Genomic DNA, 23458 nt, shown 5'->3' on the forward strand with positions numbered 1-23458 from the left:
AGGCTAAGCGCTGGGATTATAACAGGGAACAAGGCAGACACATCCTGGCTCTCAAAGAGCTTACATTCTAGTAGATAAGACAGACCAAAAAAAGAAAAAAAGTCAACAAATAAAATACAGATTTAGAAGATTTCTACAAAGAGAATGAACAGAGTGCCAAGGTGGAAAATAAAGAGTATTGGGGGCATTTATAAAGTGGAGGGTAGTTAGGGTTGTCAGCAAATGACTCTTTGAAGTGACGTGAAATGACTCCTGCAGAGCCCATCACGACACACCAGGTGCTGTGCGAACACGGGACAAGCAGCATATCGTTTAGTCCTCACGACAACTATGAGGTAGGTATCATTATCCTATTTCACCGAGGAGGAGCAGGCTCAGACACTGGGCAAACCTGACTAGTCACACAAATGGCCAAAGCAGGGTTCAAACACAGGCACTCTCGTTTCAAAGTGCTCATTTTCCCTGCGTGGGGCTCTAAATCGCGGACACAAGACAAGGGAGGGATTTGAGCAGGGAAACAGTGAGATCCCAGATGCTCCCAGGACCATTACCGACGACTCCATGGAGGAAAAGGACGGATGGAGGAGGGAAAGGGGCCAGGTGAAAAACAGAAGGTGCCGAGTTCAGAGGAGAGGAAAGGAGGCTGCGTGAAGGCGGTGGTTGTGGGAATGGGGAAGAGATGCGGGTTGACATGTTTATCTATTTATTGATAAATAGACGTGAGAAATGTGGTTAGTAATGCTAACAGGACAGATGGGATGTTGGCGGCAAGGACAAGAGTGGCCTCTGGGATCATTCCTGGGCGTCTGCCTCGGGCAGCTGGATCAGATGATCTGCTATCCCCTGAGTCAGGGAAGGCAAGATGGTGGAAGGTTGGGGACAGGATGATGAATGTACTTTTGGACATGTCCTGTGGGTGCGCTGCAAACACCTGGACTCATGGTTCTCAGCTGGACACCAGGAAATGGCTTTCAAAACTTGTTTTCTACCTGAGCAACGTACAGAATAACAAAAATCAAAATTTTGTATGTGGTACACTGCGTTTTTCCTTTGAATACAAAAGCTGCTTATAAAAGCATGTATGTCTTGGCTGGGCTGCTTTGTGAAATGAACGTACGGTGGCCAAGGTGACGTTACGCCAAGCTCGATGACAAATGAAGACCCATGGACTTAGAGGAGTCTGAGAAAAGCCTTCGGGAATTCAGTCTAACTAGTCATGATAGCTTTTAACAAGAATCAATACTAACTTCCCACTGTCACCCCAACTGGGGACAGTCAGAAGGGCCTAGGGCAGGGAGCCTCCGCCACATGTCTTCCCAGAGTCTACAAGTCTCTCTGCTTATTTGCCAGCAGAATTACTCTGAGGAAATTGGTGTCCTCGTGCCCCAAGATCAAAGTTGAATGTGAATCAGGAATTCCAAGAAGGCGTCATCTATGCAGTTTGGCATAAGGTCCAGAGAAACAGCAGCTCAAACTGAGCCAGTCACACTGCTTTCACTATTTTCGAAGGGTGCTGGAGATACTAATTCAATACATACACACACACACACACAGGAGATACTAATTCAATACACACACACACGTGACATTTATAGGGAACTGGTCACACCCTTGACTAATTCAATACACACACACACACACACGTGACATTTATAGGGAACTGGTCACACCCTTGACCACATCATTTTGCATCTAATTTTAAAAGAACTCAGAGTTAAGAAGTGCATAAGCCCTTCCTATAGAAAGATAGTATTTTTGCTCTTTTTTTTCTCAAAATGTACTTAAATTTGCTTAGTTCCATTTCTTGGCATCAGATTACCTTGGTTTGCTTTTTAAAACTCATTTCTTAATGCTGTGCCAGTTTGAGCAATTAGATATCAAGGAATTTAAGAAGTAATGAAGTTAATGCTTGTGAGTTTCAATAGGAAAAAAAAATATTAAGACTCTGGAGGCTGGGTAGTAATTAGCAAAGCATTGCAATCTGGTTCATTTAGCGAGTCTGCCCAGAACGCTGCCTCTCTCTGTGACAAAGGGTCTCGCCTGCACCTGTTAACTCTGTAAGCCAGTAGACATTGGAAAATACAAAATGTTCTCAAAACACAGTCACGGATTTCCAGTAACATCTGAAGGGCACGTGTGTACCTAACTCATGCCCGAGGGAAGAAAATAACTTATTTTTACAGAAGTAACAAAAGTACTCGTTACAGGCAAGGAAAAATAAAAATTACCCACACTACATGACAACTTAGAATTCTGAGCACAATTCTCATGATATCCAGAGGCATACTGCAAATGTATGAACTATTTCCCACCACCTTCGTTTCAAACCTAAGGCCCAGGGAAGACAGCTGATTGTGAATCAGAAATCCTAAGAAGGGACAATGCATGGTGTGTGCTCCTTAACAGAAAGAATTCCAATCAGTCTGTGAATATAATCATTTATTTGTCTTTACAGTGATGATGGAAGAATGTACAGGTGTCCTCTTTCAATAAAGTATAAAAATCTGTTTATATACAGTGAAGTCACAATACGCGCTCATTGGGAAATTTATTTGGTACTCCTGATCTGTTCATATTAAAATTGGGGGGAAACAAGTATTTCATGGAAGTGCTACATTTCCAGTAGATTGCACCTGGCATCAAAAGCTCAGCTTCATTTTAAGGGTCCTGCTTGATATTACAAAAAGACTAATTTTAAGTCCTGGGACTCAAAATAAACATCATTTTTGAATAATAGATATATACATCAAAAATACATCTAAAAAGGCATTGGTTAGTGCTATTAAAAAGCTCTATGTGCTCAGGTACATTTTTTTCTTACAGGCAAAACCCAGTGGAAACGTTTTTGCTCAATTCTAGGAGTTTGCTCTCGGTGAAGGTCAGTCGAAAGTTACCTGCAAGAAAACAAACAGACTTAAGTAATTCAATGATTTCTCAGGTGAGGTCAGCAAAACTTGGAAAAGCAATGAGAGACCACATTTCATGTAGAATAGGATTTTTAAAGCCTTGATAGCATTTAGTTCCACCCCAGTACTCTTGCCTGGAAAATCCCACGGATGGAGGAGCCTGGTGGGCTGCAGTCCATGGGGCTGCGAAGAGTCGGACACGACTGAGTAACTAACTTCACACATTGGAGAAGGCAATGGCAACCCACTCCAGTGTTCTTGCCTGGAGAATCCCAGGGACAGGGGAGCCTGGTGGGCTGCCGTCTATGGGGTCACACAGAGTCGGACACGACTGAAGCGACTTAGCAGCAGCAGCAGCAGCATTTAGTTACAGCACTTTGTAAATAAAAAGGACTCAACATCTCCCCTCACTGTTTCAACTTTTTTAATTCTGAAAGAATCTTCATTTTCAAAGAAATCATATGGACCCCTTTGTATGCTTATGAAAATATTTTCTATCATTAAGTAAATCATCAGCATAAAATCGGAAATCACAGGGCATACAAATGAAAGAAAAAAAAAAAAGATACAGCCAAATCCAAACATATTGAGAAAATTTAGGAAGATTTCTACTAACAATGATTTATTTTATTTCACCATAATTTATTTTACTTCAGAAAATTTATAGATTGAAACACAGTCAAGTCTTATTACTGCTCAACTTGGATGAAATTATATTGGACAATTGCCAATTCAATTATTTATGTATTTGATATTCATCTCAATTATAGCTTTAAATCTTAACACTTTTTATTTTTATAGTTCTCTTCTTGCTGCTGCTGCTAAGTCACTTCAGTCATGTCCGATGCTGTGTGACCCCATAGACAGAAGCCCACCAAGCTCCCCCATCCCTGGGATTCTCCAGGCAAGAACACTGGCGTGGGTTGCCATTTCCTTCTCCAATGTGTGAAAGGGAAAGTGAAGTCACTCAGTCGTGTCCAACCCTTAGCGACCCCACAGACTGCAGCCCACCAGTCATTCCTAAAATGTTCACTAACCTGGGCCCTCTTCTTGAGTATAAAATGTTAAGCAACACAGCAAACCTCAACCTGTTATTGAGGGGTTGCGTGTGTGTGCGTGTGTGTGTGCGCGTGTGCGTGTGTGTGTGTGTGTGGTGGTGGTGGTAGTGGTGGTGGAGTCGCAAGTTGTGTCCAGCTCTTGCGACCCATGGACTTTGTATGCGAGTATAAAACAAATAAAGGTCCATCCTGCTAATAAGGACCACGAGAAAGACCGGCCCTGCCATAATGCAATGAACACACCTACACAGAACTGCGTGGCACAGAGTCCTGCGTGTTACCAGGCATCTGAACTAGCCCCACCTTTAGTCAAGCTAAGTCCGACCTATTCCACAGTTAAGTATGAACCCCTAATTAAGTCACGTGACAGCGCTCTGGTTTATTAAACACTCCAGGTGTACGTGGGGCTAAATTAGTGATTTAGGTAAATTCAGTTTTGATAATTAAGATGTACTTCTAAATCTTCTATAACCCAAAAGTCTAATGGCCTGGTCTAATAATGCCATTCTCAAGTTTAGAATATGATATACATATATAACACCAATTTCTCCCTACCCAACATGCCGAAGTGTTGGCTACTTTTTAAATATATATTAACACTTTAATCACTCAACATTAACTAGTTTGTTTTCCACGTTAACCATCTTTGTGCCAGAGAATGAGCGATGCCGGCCTTTATGTGAGCCAAGTACCTAGTCCCTACAACACAAGGTCGCTTACATGAACCAGGGGGCTCCCTTGATGTCAACCTGCAAAGTAATCTGTAAAGTAGGCAAAGGTCTAGTAAAACCTCAATGACATGACCCTTGATTTTTCCTACATTGTTTTCAGGGGAAAAGTCTGGAAAACAATTAAAAGCTCTGAAAAAGAGGGCTTTCTTAGAATCAGTTCTCATGGGGTTCAGGTGTGGTGGTCCAGATTTCCACACTGCACTGAAGTCTTTGGACCAAAAAAAATACACTTTCAGACTTCCCCCTGAGAGACTTTACATATATGAAGTGTGCTCATCACAGTCCAGAAAACACACCCCTGTTGGAAAGGCAGACAAGATTCAGCGTCAACATGGCATCTTCCTGTCCTTGATACGGAAACCAAAAGAAAACTACTTAAACTAGCACCGAACTGGATTTAAATGGTTCTGCACGGTCAGGAAACTGTGTGGCCAAAGGTCGCTGCTGCCGCTGACCGTGTTAACCTAAAAAGTTGTAATTATTACCTGATTTCTGTGCCACTGCGGCATAAGCCACTCTGAATTAAGACAAAGCACTGGTGGGAAGGAAGCACTGAGTGAACGAGCTCCTCCTCCTGGCGTGCGACACCTCGACACCTCCGTCTGCCCCTGCACCAAACAGGACCCCTCCCGCCCGCCCAGCGGGCTCCCGGAAAAAACCTGGGCTCGGTCGTCCGTGCCACTCCCCCTCCCTCCTGTCAGTGAGTCGCCAGGTCAAGTCGATTCTACCTCCAGATACACCTCAGATCGGCGTCTCCACTGTTCTCTGCATCCAGGACCCCAAGACCCTCACGAAGTCACCGTCACCTCTTGCTAAGCTACAGCAGCCTCCTAACTCGGTCTCCCTGCATCAAGTCTGTGCTAGAGAGATCAGAAAGGAGGGGAGAGGGAGGGGTTTCTGCCTGCTCTGTGACCACACTTTTATGTAGTGGACAACAGACCCCTTAACCCCAGAAAGCTACCGTGGCGGAGACGACGGCTGCCTCGTCTCCTGCAGCGCCTCTCTCCCTGGCAGAGTCCTTTCCTTCCTCCTCTGCTTTGCTCCAGTGACACCCTGGAGCCCAGATCCCTCGCACGCAGCCACAGGGGAGTGGACATTTTCACATCATGAGAGGAAAAGGATGCACACTGGTCCTTAAATACAACAGGGGCCCAACGACAGCACGTGCACGAGACACACAGCAGAGAAGGCTATGCAGGCACCGCTGAAGCTGGCCGCAAGGGCAAGAGCGAGGAAATAAAAGCCCTGAGTTTCCACGCGCCCCAGCGCTGCTTTACCTGATGCCAATCTTAGGCGTCATCTCCACTGTCCATGTCGAGGTCCACCGCCTCCGCGTCAGCAGCTCGTGACAAGATGTCTGCCATCAGTGCCTCTTCCAATTTCTTACGCACTTGCTGTACTCGCTCTTCCTGTTTCCTTTGTAAAAACAGAGTAAAAAGACACTAACAATTTGGCCAATGTTGGTACGATGCTGCCGACGACATGGTTTATCTTTACTCCAAAGTCAGGAAAACTCCTCAGAAACACACACTTCCTTCTCCTTGGACTTTGCAAAAGCGGCCTCTAACCCTCACAAAAACCAGGTCTCATGGGAGACGAGCTTTGCCCCAAAAGGGGAACATTCGGACAGGCAGGGAAACCCTCATCTCACAGAGAATTCCAGCAGGAGGAGGTTTATTCCAGGGACTTTTCTTCAAACACTTCAAGTATGTGAAGGTTCAGGGTTATTCCTATACGGAGAAGGCGATGGCACCCCACTCCAGTACTCCTGCCTGGAAAATCCCATGGGCGGAGGAGCCTGGTGGGCTGCAGTCCATGGGGCTGCGAAGCGTCGGACACGACTGAGCAACTTCACTTTCCTGTTTCACTTGCACGCACTGGAGAAGGAAATGGCAACCCACTCCAGTGTTCTTGCCTGGAGAATCCCAGGGACGGGGGAGCCTGGTGGGCTGCCGTCTATGGGGTCGCCCAGAGTCGGACATGACTGAAGCGACTTAGCAGCAGCAGCAGCAGGGTTATTCCTATAAGGGATAATGTGAAATGCATCGGGAAGTGATACCGGAAAATGGGAAGGAGAAGCCATTTGCTGGTGAAGCGTAAGGGGCCGGGTTCAGCCGCCGCCTCTGGCAGTGTCGGGGAGGGTAGTCGAGGGGAGTCCTCCCCCGGGTCCGCGGCCTGCCGACCACAGGCCGTCACGCAACCCTGTGCACCAAGGACAGGGGAGGAACGGACCCTTGAGCCGAGCCGAGCCAAGCAAGTGAAGAACACAAAAGGTCCTCTGTGTCTCGGGGGCTCTCAAGGAACCTCCAAAGTGAGAGTTAAAAACAGCAAGTCACATAACAGAGGCAGAACCATGACACGAAAAATGGAGCACACCGACTGGGACATACTTCACCCTTAAAAAGCAGGAGAAAAAAAAACGGAGCACAGCTCCCTGACAGGGCAAGAGAGGTTCCTAAAACAGTTCCAGCAAACCAAGACGGCAAAGAGAAATTCACCTCCAGAGCCCAGTGGGGAGGCCATGGTTGAAGAAACAGGAGAGAAGGGACAAGTGTGGAAAGTAGAAGGCTTAGAAGAGAAGCAAGAAAGGGACAGAGGCAAAGGCCCAGGAGGGAGGGTGAGCCTTGACTAGAAACAGGACGAGTCGCCTCCAGAGGCCGCAGGAAAGGTGGTGGGATGGATACAGACTGGAGGGGGCAGCCCTGGGACGAGGAAGAGACGCAGCGAGGGATACCGAGGGCTCTGCTGAAGGAAGAGGCGCTCTTTTCTCCATCCGTCGTTGAGGAAGATAAATTACGGCCCTGTCCCAAAGCAAGGAAAGCAGAAGGGTAAAGGGGCGACGTTCCAGAAGACTCCACTAAGATGCCCTGGGCATTCACCCCTGGGAGCTCAACCAGCTGTGAAGTCACGTTTGCTGCAGTCTAGTGCCCACGTCTATCTCATCAATGTCCAAGGTAAGCGAAATCCACACATGTTGTGTAACCACAAAAACTTCAGATGTCATCTTTACCAAACTAAAAACAGCACAAAGAGATAAAAGGTTTAGACTTCCACCTTTTAAATGAATCTTTGAAAAGAGGGGAGCAGCCACTGAGTCAAGCTCTGTAGCCTCGATCATATTCACAGAAACTAGAGTTGAACAGATTTTTTTCTTTTTTACAGATGTTTTGATCCCTGGTAGCTCAGACGGTAAAGAATCTGCCTGCAATGCAGAAGACTCACATTCGATCCCTGGGTTGGGAAGATGCCCTGGAGAAGGGAACAGGTACCCCCACTCCAGGATTCTTACCTGGAAAATTACATGGACAGAGGAGACTGACCGGCTACAGTCCACAGGGTTGCAAAGAGTTGGACACAATTGAGCATCTACCACTTTCGTTTTTAAAGTCTTTATTTCAAGTGTTACAATACTGTTTCTGTCTTATGTTTTGGCCCTGAGGCACGTGGGATCTTAGCTCTTGGACTAGGGATCAAACCTGCACTCCTTGCGTTGGAAGGTGAAGACATAACCATTCTACCACCAGGGAAGTCCCTGGAATTCAACAGATTTTCACACAGGAGCAGAGTCATGAAAAACAGGATGGTTATTTCTTACAGTGAGTTTTACGTCTGGTTCAGTAACTCCAGGCTTATGATAAATGGCGTTCTCACCCGTGGGCAGTCTCTCATGCCTAATAACAGAGTGTCTGCACAGCTCCCCTAGCGTCACCCCATCGGGAAGATGAAGGAAATGAGAGGAAAAGCGCTTTTGGCTGGAGAAGTGTACCTGAAAATCTGACTCTGGCCACCGCTCCTCTGCTGTCTTGAGCGCGGCTTCCCACATTTATGAAAACCAAAAGTAAAGCCTCTGCCAGACGTGGCGCGCAGGATTCTAACACAGCCCCAAGATGTCCCCACGGGCCCCTGGTCACATTCCAGGCAGAATTCTCTCCCCTTAAGGGCAGGAAGGACTTAATGGGCACATGATGGGATGTCATTTTATGATTAGGTTACTAATAGCTGACCGGGAGTTAATCGAAAGAGATTATCGTAGAAGGCCTGACCTAAGAAGAGGCTTTAAAAGGGGCTGGGCCCTTCCAGAAAGAAGCGGGAGAGGGAATGTGAAGGGAGCCACGGGGAAAGAAGCTGCCGGCAGTTTCAAACTGCCACTGAGAACAGCCCGATCACACAGTTAACAAGGGAAGAGGGGCTTCATCCCTACTAGAAAGACACAAACTCTGCAACTTCTGCATGGCTCCAGAAGGCCATGCAGCCTACAGACACTCAGATTTCAACTGTGTAAGACCCGGGGCAGGGAATCCAGTGATGCCCGCCCGGATTTCCAACCTACAGAACTCAGAGCTGCGAACAGCTACTGCTTTAAATGGCGAGGTTTGTGAGAACTTATCACTGGGTATCAGAAAACAAACACACCTGAATGAAACTAGTTATCAAGCTGGCTGAAAAAAAAATGTACTCAGTGTTGAGATCCTTAGTTGAAGGTTTAACACAAACACATTATTGGCGACACAACTGGAGAAAAGGCGGTAATTCCATTTGCGGTCGTTCATTTTGAATATGTACTAATTGGAGAAGAAATGTTTGGCTTGATGATTTCTTTTATGATAATGCGATCAAATGGACAATCTGTCAGACCAGTTTACCATAGAAGAAAAGCATCCAGACCTGGCTTTGACTGGAGAAGTGTACCTGAAAACCTGACACTGGCCACCGCGTCTCTTCTGTCTCGAGTAAGGCTTCCCACATTTATGAAAACCGAAAGTAAAGCCTCTGCCAGACATGGCGAGCAGGATTCTAACACAGCCCCAAGATGTTCCCAAGGGCCCCTGTCATCAGTCAGAGGACTTCAGTCAACACCCACAGGGACCTAGCAGGACCCGGGCTGATGAACTAGGTACTCATTCCAGGACAGAGGGGAGCTAGCTAGCCTCCTGAGTAACTTCCTTCTTCAAAGGTAGGAACAGTCCAAAGAGCAAGCTGATTCCTTTCCTTGATTTCACACTTTTTCTTAAAAAAAAAAAAAAAAAAGAATAATAACACTGATCATACATTCTACATTATCAAGGCATCTGAATGCAACTTTGAACTATTCCACATCTTTGCAAAAGGAGCTACTTTAAAATCCAGGAAAGGCTTTCCAATTTAACAACAGTCTCATACCAACTTTCATGGAATTAGAAAAAAAACAAATGTAATACATATTTAAATTCAAAAGTGCCATCTGCTGGCTTGGTCTAGGGACAGTAAAGCTTTTGGGTTTACATTCAGAGGACAGAAATAATGAAGTATGCACCCTGCCCTATTCTTAAAGGAAATACAGTATAGTACACAATCATTCTGGGCTTCCCTGGTGGCTCTGTGGTAAAGATCCACTTGCAGTGCAGGAGACAGCCTGCAATGTAGGGGACACGGTTTCAATCCCGGGGTTGGGATGAACCCCTGGAGAAGGACATGGTAGCCCATTCCAGTGTTCTTGCCTGGAGAATCCCATGGACAGAGGAGCCTGGCCAGCTACAGTCCATGGGGTCACAAGAGTTGGGCACGACTTAGCGACTAAACCACCACCACAATACAATCATTCTGAAGAATAATACTGAAATCCATAAATTCCATATAAGAATTTCTTTGTGGTTTTAGTATCTGGAATAGTTTTGTTTCTCCTAAGCAATGGCTTGCTTATACTCCTTGGGCATTATCTAACTGAGAGATACGGCTTCCCTTCGTAATCTGCTGCTATAAATCTAATTTGTGGCCCAGCCACAGAAAGAGTAAAAGACGTTACTGGATGCAGCTTGTGTCCGCTGCTCATTCTCGGCTCTGTTTCACACAGTAGCTTTACCTTTTGCTTTGTCTTTCTTCTCATTTGCTTCTCATTTGGCCTCACTCGATGTATGTACGTGTGTGTCTCAGAGAGTGTGTGTGTGTCTGGGTGTCTTCAGAGCCACCTTAAACCTTTACTTGAAACAAAGTGAAGTAGAGATAAATAAATCTCTAAATTGAGTTTACATGAGATCAATAAAATCAAGATAAGTAAACTGAATTTTGAAAACACAACTGAAGTCAAAGCAGCGCGGCAATGATCTGCTGCTGTAGACAAACCAGTGCAGGGAGCAATCAGAGCAGGAGTAACTGGATGCAGGGGCTCCTCAGAGCAGAAAGGCAGAGCCCCAGACTGCATAAGATGCCGGGAAAACCATGTGGAGAGGGCACGACTGTCCCGTCCTTCGGGGATGATCAGGATGATACACCTTACACAACACTACCTTTTTTCAAGCACGCATTTGTTTTAAACATCCTATATCATCTGTTTTACAACAGCTTTGTAACAAAGGCTCATCACTTACTAGGACATGTCACTGAACCTAACAAGCAATAAAAAACGTATCAAGTGTAGAAGACAAGCTTTTAGAAGTCATGTTCCGCTCTCACCTAATGTCTTCATCTGTGACAATGAAAGCCTTGCAGAGGGGTTGAGATGTGTTAAGCCAGACAGCGGGGTTCTTTTCCACAGCAGCAGAGACTTGCCCTGTGATGGGTGCAGAGCTTGTGTGCAAAGCACTGGCAACAGCAGATAAAAGGGTCTCATCGTTACTACCCGGACCAACTCCTGCAATTAGAAACACGCATCAGTTCCAGGACGTTTCTAGCTGTGCTGAGCAAACCCTGTGGAGCCGAAAACAACTGATTATCTTTATATTCATCTGAGATCAGCTATTTAAAACTGACACAAGCCAAAGCAGCGGAAGATAACAGCACATTTACTTAGTCATCAACGATAAAGAATTAACATTAAGGAAACAGTAACCAAATCCTTGAGTATTTTAATAAAACTTTAACAGAATTTAAAGATACATTTCCAAGGTATTAAACTTCTTAAAAAGTTGGCTACATTTCCTCATGCAAGGTCAATTATTCTTAATGATCTAAGTTCCTTCTAAAGTCATCTTACATTCAAATATCCCTATTAATGTGTCCCTAGGGTCCCAGAATCGTTTCCCCTCTAGCTTGCCATGTCTCAACACTTATTTCTTGTGCAGGGATTTCAAAGGAAAAGCCAACGCAATTAGGCTGTACCTACACCTTTAACAGCTTTTTCAACTAACAAAATTTCCACATGAATAGGATTAATAACTATACACCTTGACTGCACATTAGGAGACAGGAACCATGGCTACATTTAAGTGCATTGCTTACAGTCCTAAACTTGTTAGACCAGTTAAAGCAATAGTTTCCAAGAGCACAGAGGGACTAGACACTACTCCAACCATGAATTATGAGGATTTTTGAGCAGCCCACAATGTATCAAGATTTGGAAGCCAAAGTTGTAACACTTGAAAACTAACGCTTCTCTAGAACTTGGAGTGAACGTGTGACACCAGGAGGCATGCCAGCAGCTGAGTTCTCCACCTGGACCCTGCTCGCTCCTGTTACTGGCCCCATGGGCATCTGAGGCTTACAGCAGCAGGTCACGGAGAGAGAGGCAGGAGGAGAGATGCTAGCTGTTCTTTTTAAGAGGAAGGGAGAAAAAAGCAATTGCTGGGGCCCGATACTGCTTCCAGCAGGAAGCTGGGGACGGTCTGCCACTTAGGCTACATTTGGGTCTAAACACGTAACATGGATTAATTTACATGACGAGCCTAATTAACCTCAAGCCAAAAGCTACACGCAGAAAAAAAAAAAGGAAGACACTGCCCGGAAGCATTCTGCAGCCTACAAAGCGTTTCAGGCACGCTGCCTCTGGGTTCACTAAAACCCAAGGGGAGCTTCACCCAGCGAGGCAAACAGTCCCCACAGCAAAGACCTGTCACCCTCATCACGTCTGCCTCCACTGCCTCCGACACAGAGCCTGGCACAGAGCAGGGACTGCTCGACTGAACGTGGAGAATACCTTGAAGACCTTTAGGGAGCTCCATGGTTTTTATAATCTGTTCTGTTACATCTGATGCACTAAGTCCTTGTAGCCTCTTCTCCCAGAAAAGCTGTAAGGCAAAACATCACTGTTAATAGGTACATTCTCGGGACAAGAAAGTAGCGCATCGATGCTGCTGGGTAATGAAATTGAAATCGTATCAGTAGTTCCCTGATACCCCCATTTTTTTTTCCTTACAAAAAGCTAAATGATACTTCAAACATGACTTCAACGCATCATAATTCTTTCAAGTTATATGACTCAAAAAACCTTGCTTTATCATTTTAGGCAGCCTATTCACTTGTTACATCTGATAGATTGTTATGTGCTATCCACGAAATACAGTCCTAAATAGATAACAGTCCTTTGGAAGACATAAGGTATCTTCCAAAGAGTATTAACTTTGAGTTCTTCAAAGTTTCATTTGGCATGAAAATTTAATGTTACAATTTATCAGGAAATGGAAAAACCGTATTGTGTAATACCTCTTTATCCAAGAGCGTTAGGGAAAGAGTTTCTCCACCTATGTGATTTTTCTAAGACACAGAAGTTTAGCCCTTTGGCCTACTTTAAGGGGAACAAATGCCATTTTTTATGGAAACTTTTCTAAAATGTTTTGCATACTTCCCTGCTTTTTAAACAGGCTGCCACATTCATGAGTGCCTCTCCTTCCGTGGTACAGAGCCTGGGCCTCCTCAGTCACTAGGTGGCCCCAGGGCATCATTCTGGCATCAGCGAGCACGCTGCAGACTTCCTATCCCATGGGTCTAGCGAGATATGCAACCGCTTCTTCATACACTGAGCAGTCCAGGACAGTTCTGCTGCTTGATTTTAAATCCTTTCTAAATTCTCTCTCCTAGTCGGCTACTGCATGCATGCTTGCTAAATCACTTCAGTGTGTCCTTCACTTTGCAACCCTATGGACTGTAGCTCGCCAGGCTCCTCTGTCCATCGGTCTCTCTAGTCAAGAATACTGGAGAGGGTTGCCATGCCCTTCTCCAGGGAATCTTCCCAACCCAGGGATACAACTTGTGTCTCTTATGTCTCCTGAACTGGCAGACGAATTCTTTACTGGGGAAGCCCAGCTGGGTATTACTTGTCATTAATGTCATTCGTCCACATGAATGTATTTACTGAGCTCCTACTATGTGCTGTCCTCAAGCTTCGTCTCTTTTCTACCCTGTTTCGTATTTACTGCAGTCCAAAAAACAGACAAAGGGATTCCTCAGAAATTTGATAAATCTGTCTTTAATCCTGGATACCCGGGGGCCTGTCAAATAGTAAATACTGAAAAAAATATTTGTGTGGATGACTGATGTGGGAATAAACGGGCTCGGAATCAGGATCTTGAGGGACACATGCACCCAAGTTGAAACCCCAGCTATAAACATATGACAAGTTCTATAACCTCAGATGTTCAACGTCCTCTGTGGATGTGGCAAGAATGACTGTTACGTACGATGATTGTGGAGGTTAAATAAAGCAATGTATACAAACACCTATCACACAGTAGGCATACGGTTTATCAGGTTTACTTTTAACAGGTTTTTGAGCACTATAAGGGCTTCCAAGCTTATGTTCTAACTTCTGGATACATGAAAAGCATCAAATAACATCTTTCTGGACAAATGAGAAGATACAGTGAAATAATTCTATGTATGGCAGAACAGTAATAGCTTAGATTATATAATAACCTCAATGCTACACCAAGAGTGACTTCTTTACTGTCCTTTTGAGACCTCTAGTACATGCTGACATCTCCATACACCTGCATTATATCAGCAGCAGAATATGTGCTCAACACGTATGAGAACACGAATACATTAACCATCGTGAGGGAGAAGTAGTTAGTTCTTCTAACTGATACTTAACGAATGTGATAAACATCCTAATAAAGTCTGCCTGCTTTTCTGGGGAAATAACAATCATCTACGCTTTGAATATCACAACTATAGGAGAAAAAAAAAAACAAAAATTAAAATGCAGTTAATTCCTAATGAAAAAAGTGAAGAGTCAGTGAATATAAGATTAGTATTTTATTTTATATAATTTTATAATTATATAAATAATATTTTTAAATTATATATATAACTTAGTTTGTAAAATAAATCAACACTACCAAAAACATTATGAAAACTACATACAGAGAATATTACTAATAAATTACATCTAAAAATCTCAATTCTAGAAATCAAAAGTTAAATTTTTACCTTCTATTATTTTTAATGTTTAACTTTCTATTATTTTGAAGGAAAACAAATTTAGAATGGAATATTTCGCAAAATAAATCCTGGATTGAGAAACAAGTATACAGCTCTAGATTACAAGTCCTGGTATCATCACACATCATCAGATAGCCCTCAACAAATCTGAAGTTGAATCTGACAGGTTGATGACCTCTTTGTAAATGAAGCGCTTACACCGTGAAAATGGAGGCACATGTATTTCTGAATGTGTAAGTGTGTATATGTGTGTGTCTCTCTTCCACACCCTACTCCCTGGGAAGTGGGAAAGGTCAGCGCAGGAAACGAGGTTAGTTTGAGAACAGAAAACATTTAACCCATCAAGGTCGCCACTGCCCTCCTCCCCATCCTATCCACCAGGCTTTCGGCGCTAACACGCTCCCTCAGGGGAGCTGCATGTCTGTTCACGTTTCAGGGCGTCCCTAACTCACCATCTCCACACCCATCTTCTCAGCTTCCTATTTGCTTTGTTCTGGAAAGAAGGGGTTCTTCGCACCTTAAAATATGTGTAAAACTTATATCAAGCAGGCATTATGCCAAGTAAAGGAAGCCAGTCTTTTACATATTGTGTGAATGAATTTGTATGAAAAAGAAGAAAACTAAGGGTGCTTGCCAGGAGACAGGTGTGGAGGGAAGATCCCACTGCAAGGGGTCAGCACAAGGGGATTCCTTGGGGGTGCTGGAACTGCACTTTGTTTTCTTTCCATAAATATAAACTTTATCCAGTTGATATAATTACCATTTTCTTTTTTTGTTTGTCCAAGCAAACTGCTCAAAGACAATCAATTTGCACTATCTCCTTTCTCCCAGGCCCGTTTCAACTTTATTATCCAACTCGCTATTCCATGAATTTCCATTACATTTACTCTAAAGGTTAGTCAGCTCCTCTCACCAAATGGAGTGATCTTTTCTGATTGTCTCTGGTCACTTTAGAGCCCTGAATGCATTGGAGGGGTTCAGGGGAAGGGAGGGGTCTTCCTCTGCCTGACATGAGGATCTCAGATCTCCCTGTTTATGTATTCTGTGGGATTACTAGGTGACTGACTGTGGTCATCTGGAGTTCTTCCTATTGCATTAACATTAGAAACTGAGACAGAAATATGGAAAAGACGAGGCTCCCTACATTTGAGAGGAGTCCTCCGTCCAGGACAGTTGTCTTGTCCACCATACTTTCATGAATGCTGTTACTTTCATAAATCCTAACCGAGCCGATGAAAATCTGATTTCACCGGCCACATCCCATGATTTTCTCAGCTTCACCTTGCTGCCTGGTGTGAGGTCAAATAATCAACGTAATTTAGGGATCAGTGATCTGCTATTTGGAGAAACTCTTTAATGTGCTCTCACTAAGTTAGTGCATCTCTCCCTACTCCCCACTAATCCGGCCTCCTCTGCTATCACCCTGCAGTAGAGAAGAGAACTGGAGAGCTCCCACATGTACTTTCTACTGCCAATGGTCTGGGCAATGCCCTATCCAGTAAACCAGCCGATGGAGAAGCCTAGGATAGGCTTAACAGTCACACAAAACCAAACGTCAGTGACAGGGACAGTGTAGCTTTGAAGAAACCGTCTTACTAGGAAGTGGAGTCTACTGCAGGAAGCACCTCTGTGATGTCGCTGGAAACAACTGCTGTCCGTACTTTATCTAAGGGCCCCAGAGGACAAGCATGACGGTGGATGGTGAAAGCTGCTACTTTGGTGAATGATCAAATCTGTTTCCTCAAAGGACAACCAACCCAGAATACAACTACACCATTTTCTTTTAACAGCTGTATGTTGGACAAATCCCTTACAAGTGATATCCAAGATGAAAATGAGGAAGACACAGGGATCTCAAACAAGTCACCACAACATACACACACACACGCCCCGATTCTGATGGGCTCGGAACTAAGGCTGATCGTGTTTATTCAGACCATCCTCTACCACCCTGAGCTTAATAATACATACTCTGAAAGAATCTGTGCTCTTGGGAGAATGTCAGAACAGAATGGCTTACCGGGAAAAAGTAAGTAGAGAATCGATCCAAATTCAACAGATCCTCTTTTAGTGCCTATTAGGCAAAGCATTTCGCTGGGGATGGTTATTAGGATAGCCGGCAATCACTGCCCACTAGCTGCTTACTGTTTGGTGAAACTGTTTTCTAGTAAAACTAGAAGGGAGACTGTGTTAACCGCAGTAATGAAGATACAATATTAACTTCAATTTGAGAGAATCTGGAAAGGCTTTTAGGAAGAGGCAGCTCTCAAAAAATATGTTAAGAATTCTGTAGAAGAGGAAAGACTTCTCCAAGCCAAGGAAACAGCTTAAGGAAAGGCAAGGAGGTGAGACAGTGTGGGTCAGTATTTCTAGATGATTTTTACACATAAGAATAACCAGGGTGGCTTATTGTATAGGCAGGCAGGCATGTTCTGAGACCTCAGCCCTAAAGATTCTGTTCAGTAGGTCTGGGGTTAGAGAGCTGGTTTTATGTTATTCTACAAGTGTCTTAGGTAACTCTGAGGGACGTGGGAGATCTCGGTCTGAGAAAGGCTGGTCTGGTCTGTGCTGAGAGCACGGCAGTGCACACACAAGGCTCTGCACCCCAATCACCGAGATCCCCGAGTTATTCCCGATTCTGCTAGACGATTAAAAAACGTATCACACTATCCTCTTCTCGCAGAGGACCGGAGGAAGATACTCACTTTTCTGTTTCTCATTTCAGTAGGATGTGTCAAAGCATATTTAAGAGTATACTGAACTGTTTGGGGGTAAGCAGAGAAAGGGCTCGCCCAAAGATCTCTTTGTGCCCAGGCACATTCTTCTGGCGGAATAAGAGGAGGCGGCGGGGAGGACGACTCCCGCTTACCCATCGAGCCCTTCCCTCCAGCCTGCACTGTGCTCAGGGCTTCACATACAGTAATTCAGTTAGTCTTTCCTTCAGCGTTTTGAAGAAGACATTATCAGTACCCCCTTGCAGTAACTCATCAAAGGTGCGCGACTAGTCAGGGGTGCAGCTGGAATTAAAACTCAGGTCAGTGATTAGACAGTCTTCATCTCAACAAGTGAAAGCTCTTGAAGAGTGTTTACATGCGTGGCTCTGTGTTTAACAAACCCGAGACCCTTCTAGTCATGAAATCAAAGGCAGATGAAAGATCAGTAATTGCTGAGAAAATTATCAGGCTGCTTTTAATCCATTTACCTACGAAGTGATACTGTGTAAACTGCATTGTAGGTGATCTGTGCCGACCCCACGCTCTTCTTCATGCAGAATCAAGAAGCCCATCTGTGTGATGTATTTAGGCTAAAGCTGGCAAAGACTTTCACGTCAATCTCAAAAGAGACGTGGGAGAAGCTCACATGATGAAAACTGAAGGTATAAAATACATCCTCTACAAATTAGCTTTCTCGGAATTAATTGCGAATATCAATGACATTTGAACACCCTGTTTTTTTTATTTGGTGGATAGAAATTAAAGGGTGAGATTTCTACTCCAAGAAAGCACTTTCTGAGAAGTCACACTAACAATGGGGTGTCAGCAGACGTTTCATGAAACAGGAGATGGACTGCTTTATGAAGCATACAGAATGGAAGGCTTGAGTTTTTTTCTATTATATTGCATAAGGTTACTTTTATGCTAATATTGATTTCTCATAAACACATGGAAAAGCATTTAGATCAAACATACATTTTCATCCACCATTAGACTTCATTTGAAAAGCACTGTGTAGTGTTTTTTTAAAAAATTCACCAATGAAAAGAAACTGACTTGCCATGTATACTCATGACCTCAACCTAAGAGTCAGCTTGGAGGGTAGGAAGACTGAACTGCTGAGGAGCTGTGTGAACTGGGATTGGCCTTCAGAGTCAGACTGACCCTGATTCAAATCCACGCTATGTCATTCACTAGCTTTATAAACTCAGACAACTATCATCACAACTGGTTCTGGCTTCCTGCCCTAGGAAATGGGACAGTAAAAGCGATCTCAAATGGTTACAGACAGTACGTGAGGAGGTTTTTATCAACACTTGAAGATAACCACTAGAGAGCAAACAGCAGTTTACTACTTAGTTTTTGCCCATGGCGTCTAGTGCACTGCTGATCACATCATAGCACCTACTATGCATTAAAATTAACACATATAAACGGAGCCGAGAGTCGGCTCTGAAAGGCACATATTCACAAATGAAGACAGACGCGGCGTCTGTTCAGATCTGCTCGTCCCGCCCAGGTTTTCAGCCGGGGTGCTTTCTTGCTGATCTAAGTATCTTAAAGCCCTCCCCTTTCCTTTTCTCATGCAAGCCCCGCTGCCTCCCTCTCGGCCCAAGGCTAGATGGGAGAACTCTAGGAAGCAGGAGCAGCTACACAGGTTGCAGGGCTCCCTGCAAAATGGAATCGGAAGGGTCTTGTTCAGAAACCCCGATGATCGTTTCATGATGACAGCAGAGCACCTGAGCAGGTGCGGAGCCCCAGGAAGTGAGTGCTCAGGCCACGAGCCCGTGAAGCCAGAAGGGGTGGCGAGTACTGAGCAGGGTGGGAAGGAGGAGGCCAGCAGCGACTGGAGACCCCTGTGCTGCGGAGGGCACTTAGGGAAATGCCCGGGTGTAATCTCACTCTGTGACTTCCTTAGAAGAAGCTCTGGCCAGATCTATGCAATAACGAACGAACCTTTCCCTCTCTTCTCGTCAAAGCAGCCCAAGGATTTCTCCTCCCCGCTGTGGCTCCTCATCTGGAGCCACAGCGGAGAGGCCGTCTGCCAGTGACTCAGCAGTTCAGCTGCACGGCAGGAAGAGGGGAAACCCGGGGAATGAGAGACCACAATGGGGAAGGCCAGAATCGAACAACGGATGGGAAGTGTGTTCTATTTAAAGGCCAGTGGACAACATGGAAGCTTGTTCTGAAACTGTAATTTCCTTGTTATTTTTACCCCATCTATTTCCATGCTGTGATGACAGCAGAGCCCTTAGAAAAATAGAAAACTTCAAAAGGGCTCTGAGCTTGTTTCAAGAACAGAAGGTCAGAGAAAACCTGGAAACAAACTACATTTCTGTTCTGCAGTGAAGCAAAAAGCGGGAAAACAAAACCTCAAGCCAGCAGCAGTGGCCTAGAGTGGAGTTTCTCAATCTTGGCATTGCTGACATTTGGGGTTGGATAATTCTGGGTTCTTGATGTTTGGCGACATCCGTGGTCTACGCCCACCAGATAGATACCAGTTTCACCGCCCTAGTTGTGACAACAAAAAATGTCTCTGGATGCTGCCAAATTTCCCCGGGATATTTGTGGTTGGGACAGGGAGGATAAAATCAGGTCTGGCCGAGAAACAGCGGTCCAGAGAAAGAGAAAGGGACCGGGAGGACAGAAGGTCTGCAGTGGCAGGGGCCCAGATCTCACAGCTGAAACAGAAAGGAGACCCCGCCCTTGGCACACAAATCGCCCCGGCCAGCTCCTGCCTCCACTTCCGGAGTCTCTGCCCCAGCTCTTGACTCCTGGGCCTTATCACAACCACACTAAGTGGCCTGGGGCTGAAAGCCCCTTCTGTCACTGCCAGACAGCCAGGGGGTGAGCAAGATAAAGCAGGAGTGGGAGAAACACTTCTTACTGAAAGAGCTGAAATTGAACACGCTTCCTGATAAAAAGATGGCTATAAGCAGTAGTTATTTTTAATAACTCAGACACACTTTGGAAATGCAGGTTCGATCCCTGGATCGGGAAGATCCTCTGGAGAGGGGAATGGCTATCCACTCCACTATTCTTGCATGGAAAATCCCTTGGGCAGAGGAGCCTGGGGTTGCAAAGAGAAGGACCTGGTTGAGCAACTAACACTTTCACTTTCACTTTAGACTTGATGGTCTTTTATGGGCAGGTCTGGGACGCTAGAACCATTTATAATTATCATTTCTACTGGAAGATGTGGAGTTCCAAATGACCGAAACATGACATTTTATATCCCGACCTGTAAGGTGAAAAGCATCTGTGTGTACAGATTTCAGAGGCAGTTCCCTGTTATAAGCACAGGACCAGCGAACACGTGTGGAAAGATGTCACCAATGCCTGAGGACAGCACAGCTCCACTCGAACGGCCTCAGATGCTCGAGCACAGGGACAGCAGCAGAGCAGAGCCGTGAGCTGATTTTCACCATTTTAACTTCCGTAAATTTCAAGTATGTAGCTACCCATAGGGCCCAGACAATTCCAGATTAAAAGTCCATGGAAACCATCTTGCCAAACTGAGCCAGATGAAAACTTAAAACTCAGCTCAGATCTTCATATACGTTTCACATCTTGTCTTAAAATACAACTGTTACCTTTTGAAATTATAAACTCCATTAGGAAAAATTAAACTGAACTGTACTGAAACACACAGAGATTTCAATAATGAAACTAAATTCATCTAAAATTGCTAATGAGTCAAACCTCTATTTCTTATTCTTCTTTTTCAACACCACAAGCTGAATATTAGCTCTGAGGCCAAGAAGTCTGTAATAACTGACTCCACAGCTGACTTGCCTCTTGAGGACCTAAGCATCTTCAGTTATCCGCTCTGCCCCGCAGATCACCCCTGGACCACTTCACTCTTCCTTCTCTCCTGTCTCCTGTTATCCACTCTGCCCTGGAGATCACCCCTGGGCCACTTCACCCTTCCTTCTCTCCTGTTAACCACTCTGCCCTGGAGATCACCCCTGGGCCACTTCACCCTTCCGTCACTTCCTTCCTCTCTCCGGGATCCTGCTGTCTTTCTAAGGGCTTGTCTACACGTGATGCCTGGTCATATCCTCTCCTGCCTCCTTCTGATCCTGCCCATATACATGCCCAAATCCTTGTCTCACACATTCCAGTTTACTCCTTCCTCTGCTCGGGCTTCTTCCTGACATGGCAGATACACTGGAACATGGCTAACCGAGAAAGTGTCCTTACTTAACTTATTGTTGTTGCTTGGTCACTAAATCATGTTCAACTCTTTTTGCAACCCCATGGACTGCAGTCCGCCAGGCTCCTCTGTCCATGGGATTTCCCAGGCAAGAATACTGGAGTGGGTTGCCTTGTCCTTCTCCAGGGGATCTTCCTGACCCAGGGATAGAACCCACGTCTCCTATATTGGTAGGTGGATTCTTTACTACGGAGTCACCTGGGAAGCCCTTATTTTATTACATCTCCTTCAAACCACCTGTCTTCTTCCTTCCACTAAAGGAGAAACTTTCTTATTTCCTCATCTTCCATTCCTTCCTTCTAACCTGGATTCTACTCCTAATATTATGTTAACTGACCTGCCCAAGGTCACAGTAACCTTCTAATTAACAAATCCAATTCCTGATTCAACCCTCTTCTCCCTTACTTCCCTGCTGCCATCGCCTGCCATCAGAAAACCTATGGTAGTTTGCCTTTTATGATGGTTTTCTGCGTGTTTCTGTATTTTCTATCACTGTTAAGCAACAAATTAATACCCCGATAGTAACTGTCAAAGAAATAGGACTATAAGCATTTTTTCTACTGAAAGAAGATATTTAAAATGTGTAAGATGTAATATACCTTTTAAAGTACTTGAAGACAAAAGTGTTAATACTTCGTAAAGAAGAGGAAACAAACGTTACCTTTAGAATCTAATTACATGAATTTTAACTTGCACAGTCTTCATCTCTGTCAAGACCATGATGCGAGACACTCAAATTTTGGGGGATGAATTTATGGCTAAGGATGGGCTTCCCAGGTGGCTCAATGGGAAAGAATCTACCTGCCAATGCAGGAGACACAGGTACGATCTCTGGGTCAGGAAGATACCCTGGAGAAGGGAATGGCAACCCACTCTAGTATTCTTGCCTCGAAAATCCATGGCCAGAGGGGTCATCCATGGGGTCACAAAGACTCGAACATGACTCAGTGACTAAACAGCAGCAGCATCAGGGTAACAGGAGAAACCCTGGCTTGAAAGTTTAATGCTTCAGCCCTGACTCAACCATTACGTGGATGTGCTGTCTTAGGAAGTCACTAATCCCCTTTGAATGTATACCTCAGAAGATAAACACTGATAAAAAGTGAGGAAGTTCTTTGAAAACATAAGCATTTTATTGAATTGCCCAGAGTATTTTCTCATGTTAGGATTTCATAATTTCAATGACTATCTTATTCACTTTTCTAAGGCTCTTGCTAAATCTGATCAAAGAACAAAGGATCCTGTCATATATTTGCAGACTAAAGCAAAACCCCAAAAATGTTCACTTTATATTCAGTGACTCATGAGAAGCTAAATATGCAAGACACGGGGTTAGAGCTCCACAGAAGAATGATGCCTCCTGCCCAGAAGGAATTTGCTGTCCAGTTTATAAACCGCTGTATTTCAAACCAACCCCGTATGATATCCGAGTCATCTAGTTTGGGTCAGCAAAAACAGCTTAACTTAAATACCATGGCTTGCAAACATCAAAAGGCAAACATGAGCTACCCTCTTATTTGGGGGGAGTGGCCTAGGAAGAAAAGGCTAGATAATGACAAGAAAATTATTACATAAATCAAGGAAAAGCCTGATTCATGTGGCTGTGCAAACTACAGTGAGATGTCTTGCTAAGGCAAAAGATAACAATTTGGGCTAAGAGAAGACGGAAAGAGGAAGCAAAAGGCAAAAACTTGAGTTGGAG

General features: G+C 44.6%; 1 protein-coding gene across 1 annotated transcript in view; it reads right to left on the reverse strand.

The window, feature by feature from the left end:
- Nucleotides 1-2424: 2424 nt before the first annotated feature.
- Nucleotides 2425-23458, reverse strand: part of MBD2 (methyl-CpG binding domain protein 2) — a 67156-nt gene continuing 46122 nt past the window's right edge. The window contains exons 4-7 of the mRNA XM_055417380.2: nt 12584-12674; nt 11125-11302; nt 5973-6111; nt 2425-2894 (exon numbers count right to left, since the gene is read on the reverse strand). Of these exons, the coding sequence (XP_055273355.2) occupies nt 5985-6111; nt 11125-11302; nt 12584-12674 (396 nt within the window). The 3' untranslated portion in view covers nt 2425-2894; nt 5973-5984. The remainder of the gene's footprint in view (nt 2895-5972; nt 6112-11124; nt 11303-12583; nt 12675-23458) is intronic.

Source organism: Moschus berezovskii, chromosome 28, assembly GCF_049115385.1.
Source record: "Moschus berezovskii isolate FMDL1 chromosome 28, NW_MosBer_1.0, whole genome shotgun sequence".
Lineage (NCBI taxonomy): Eukaryota > Metazoa > Chordata > Mammalia > Artiodactyla > Moschidae > Moschus > Moschus berezovskii.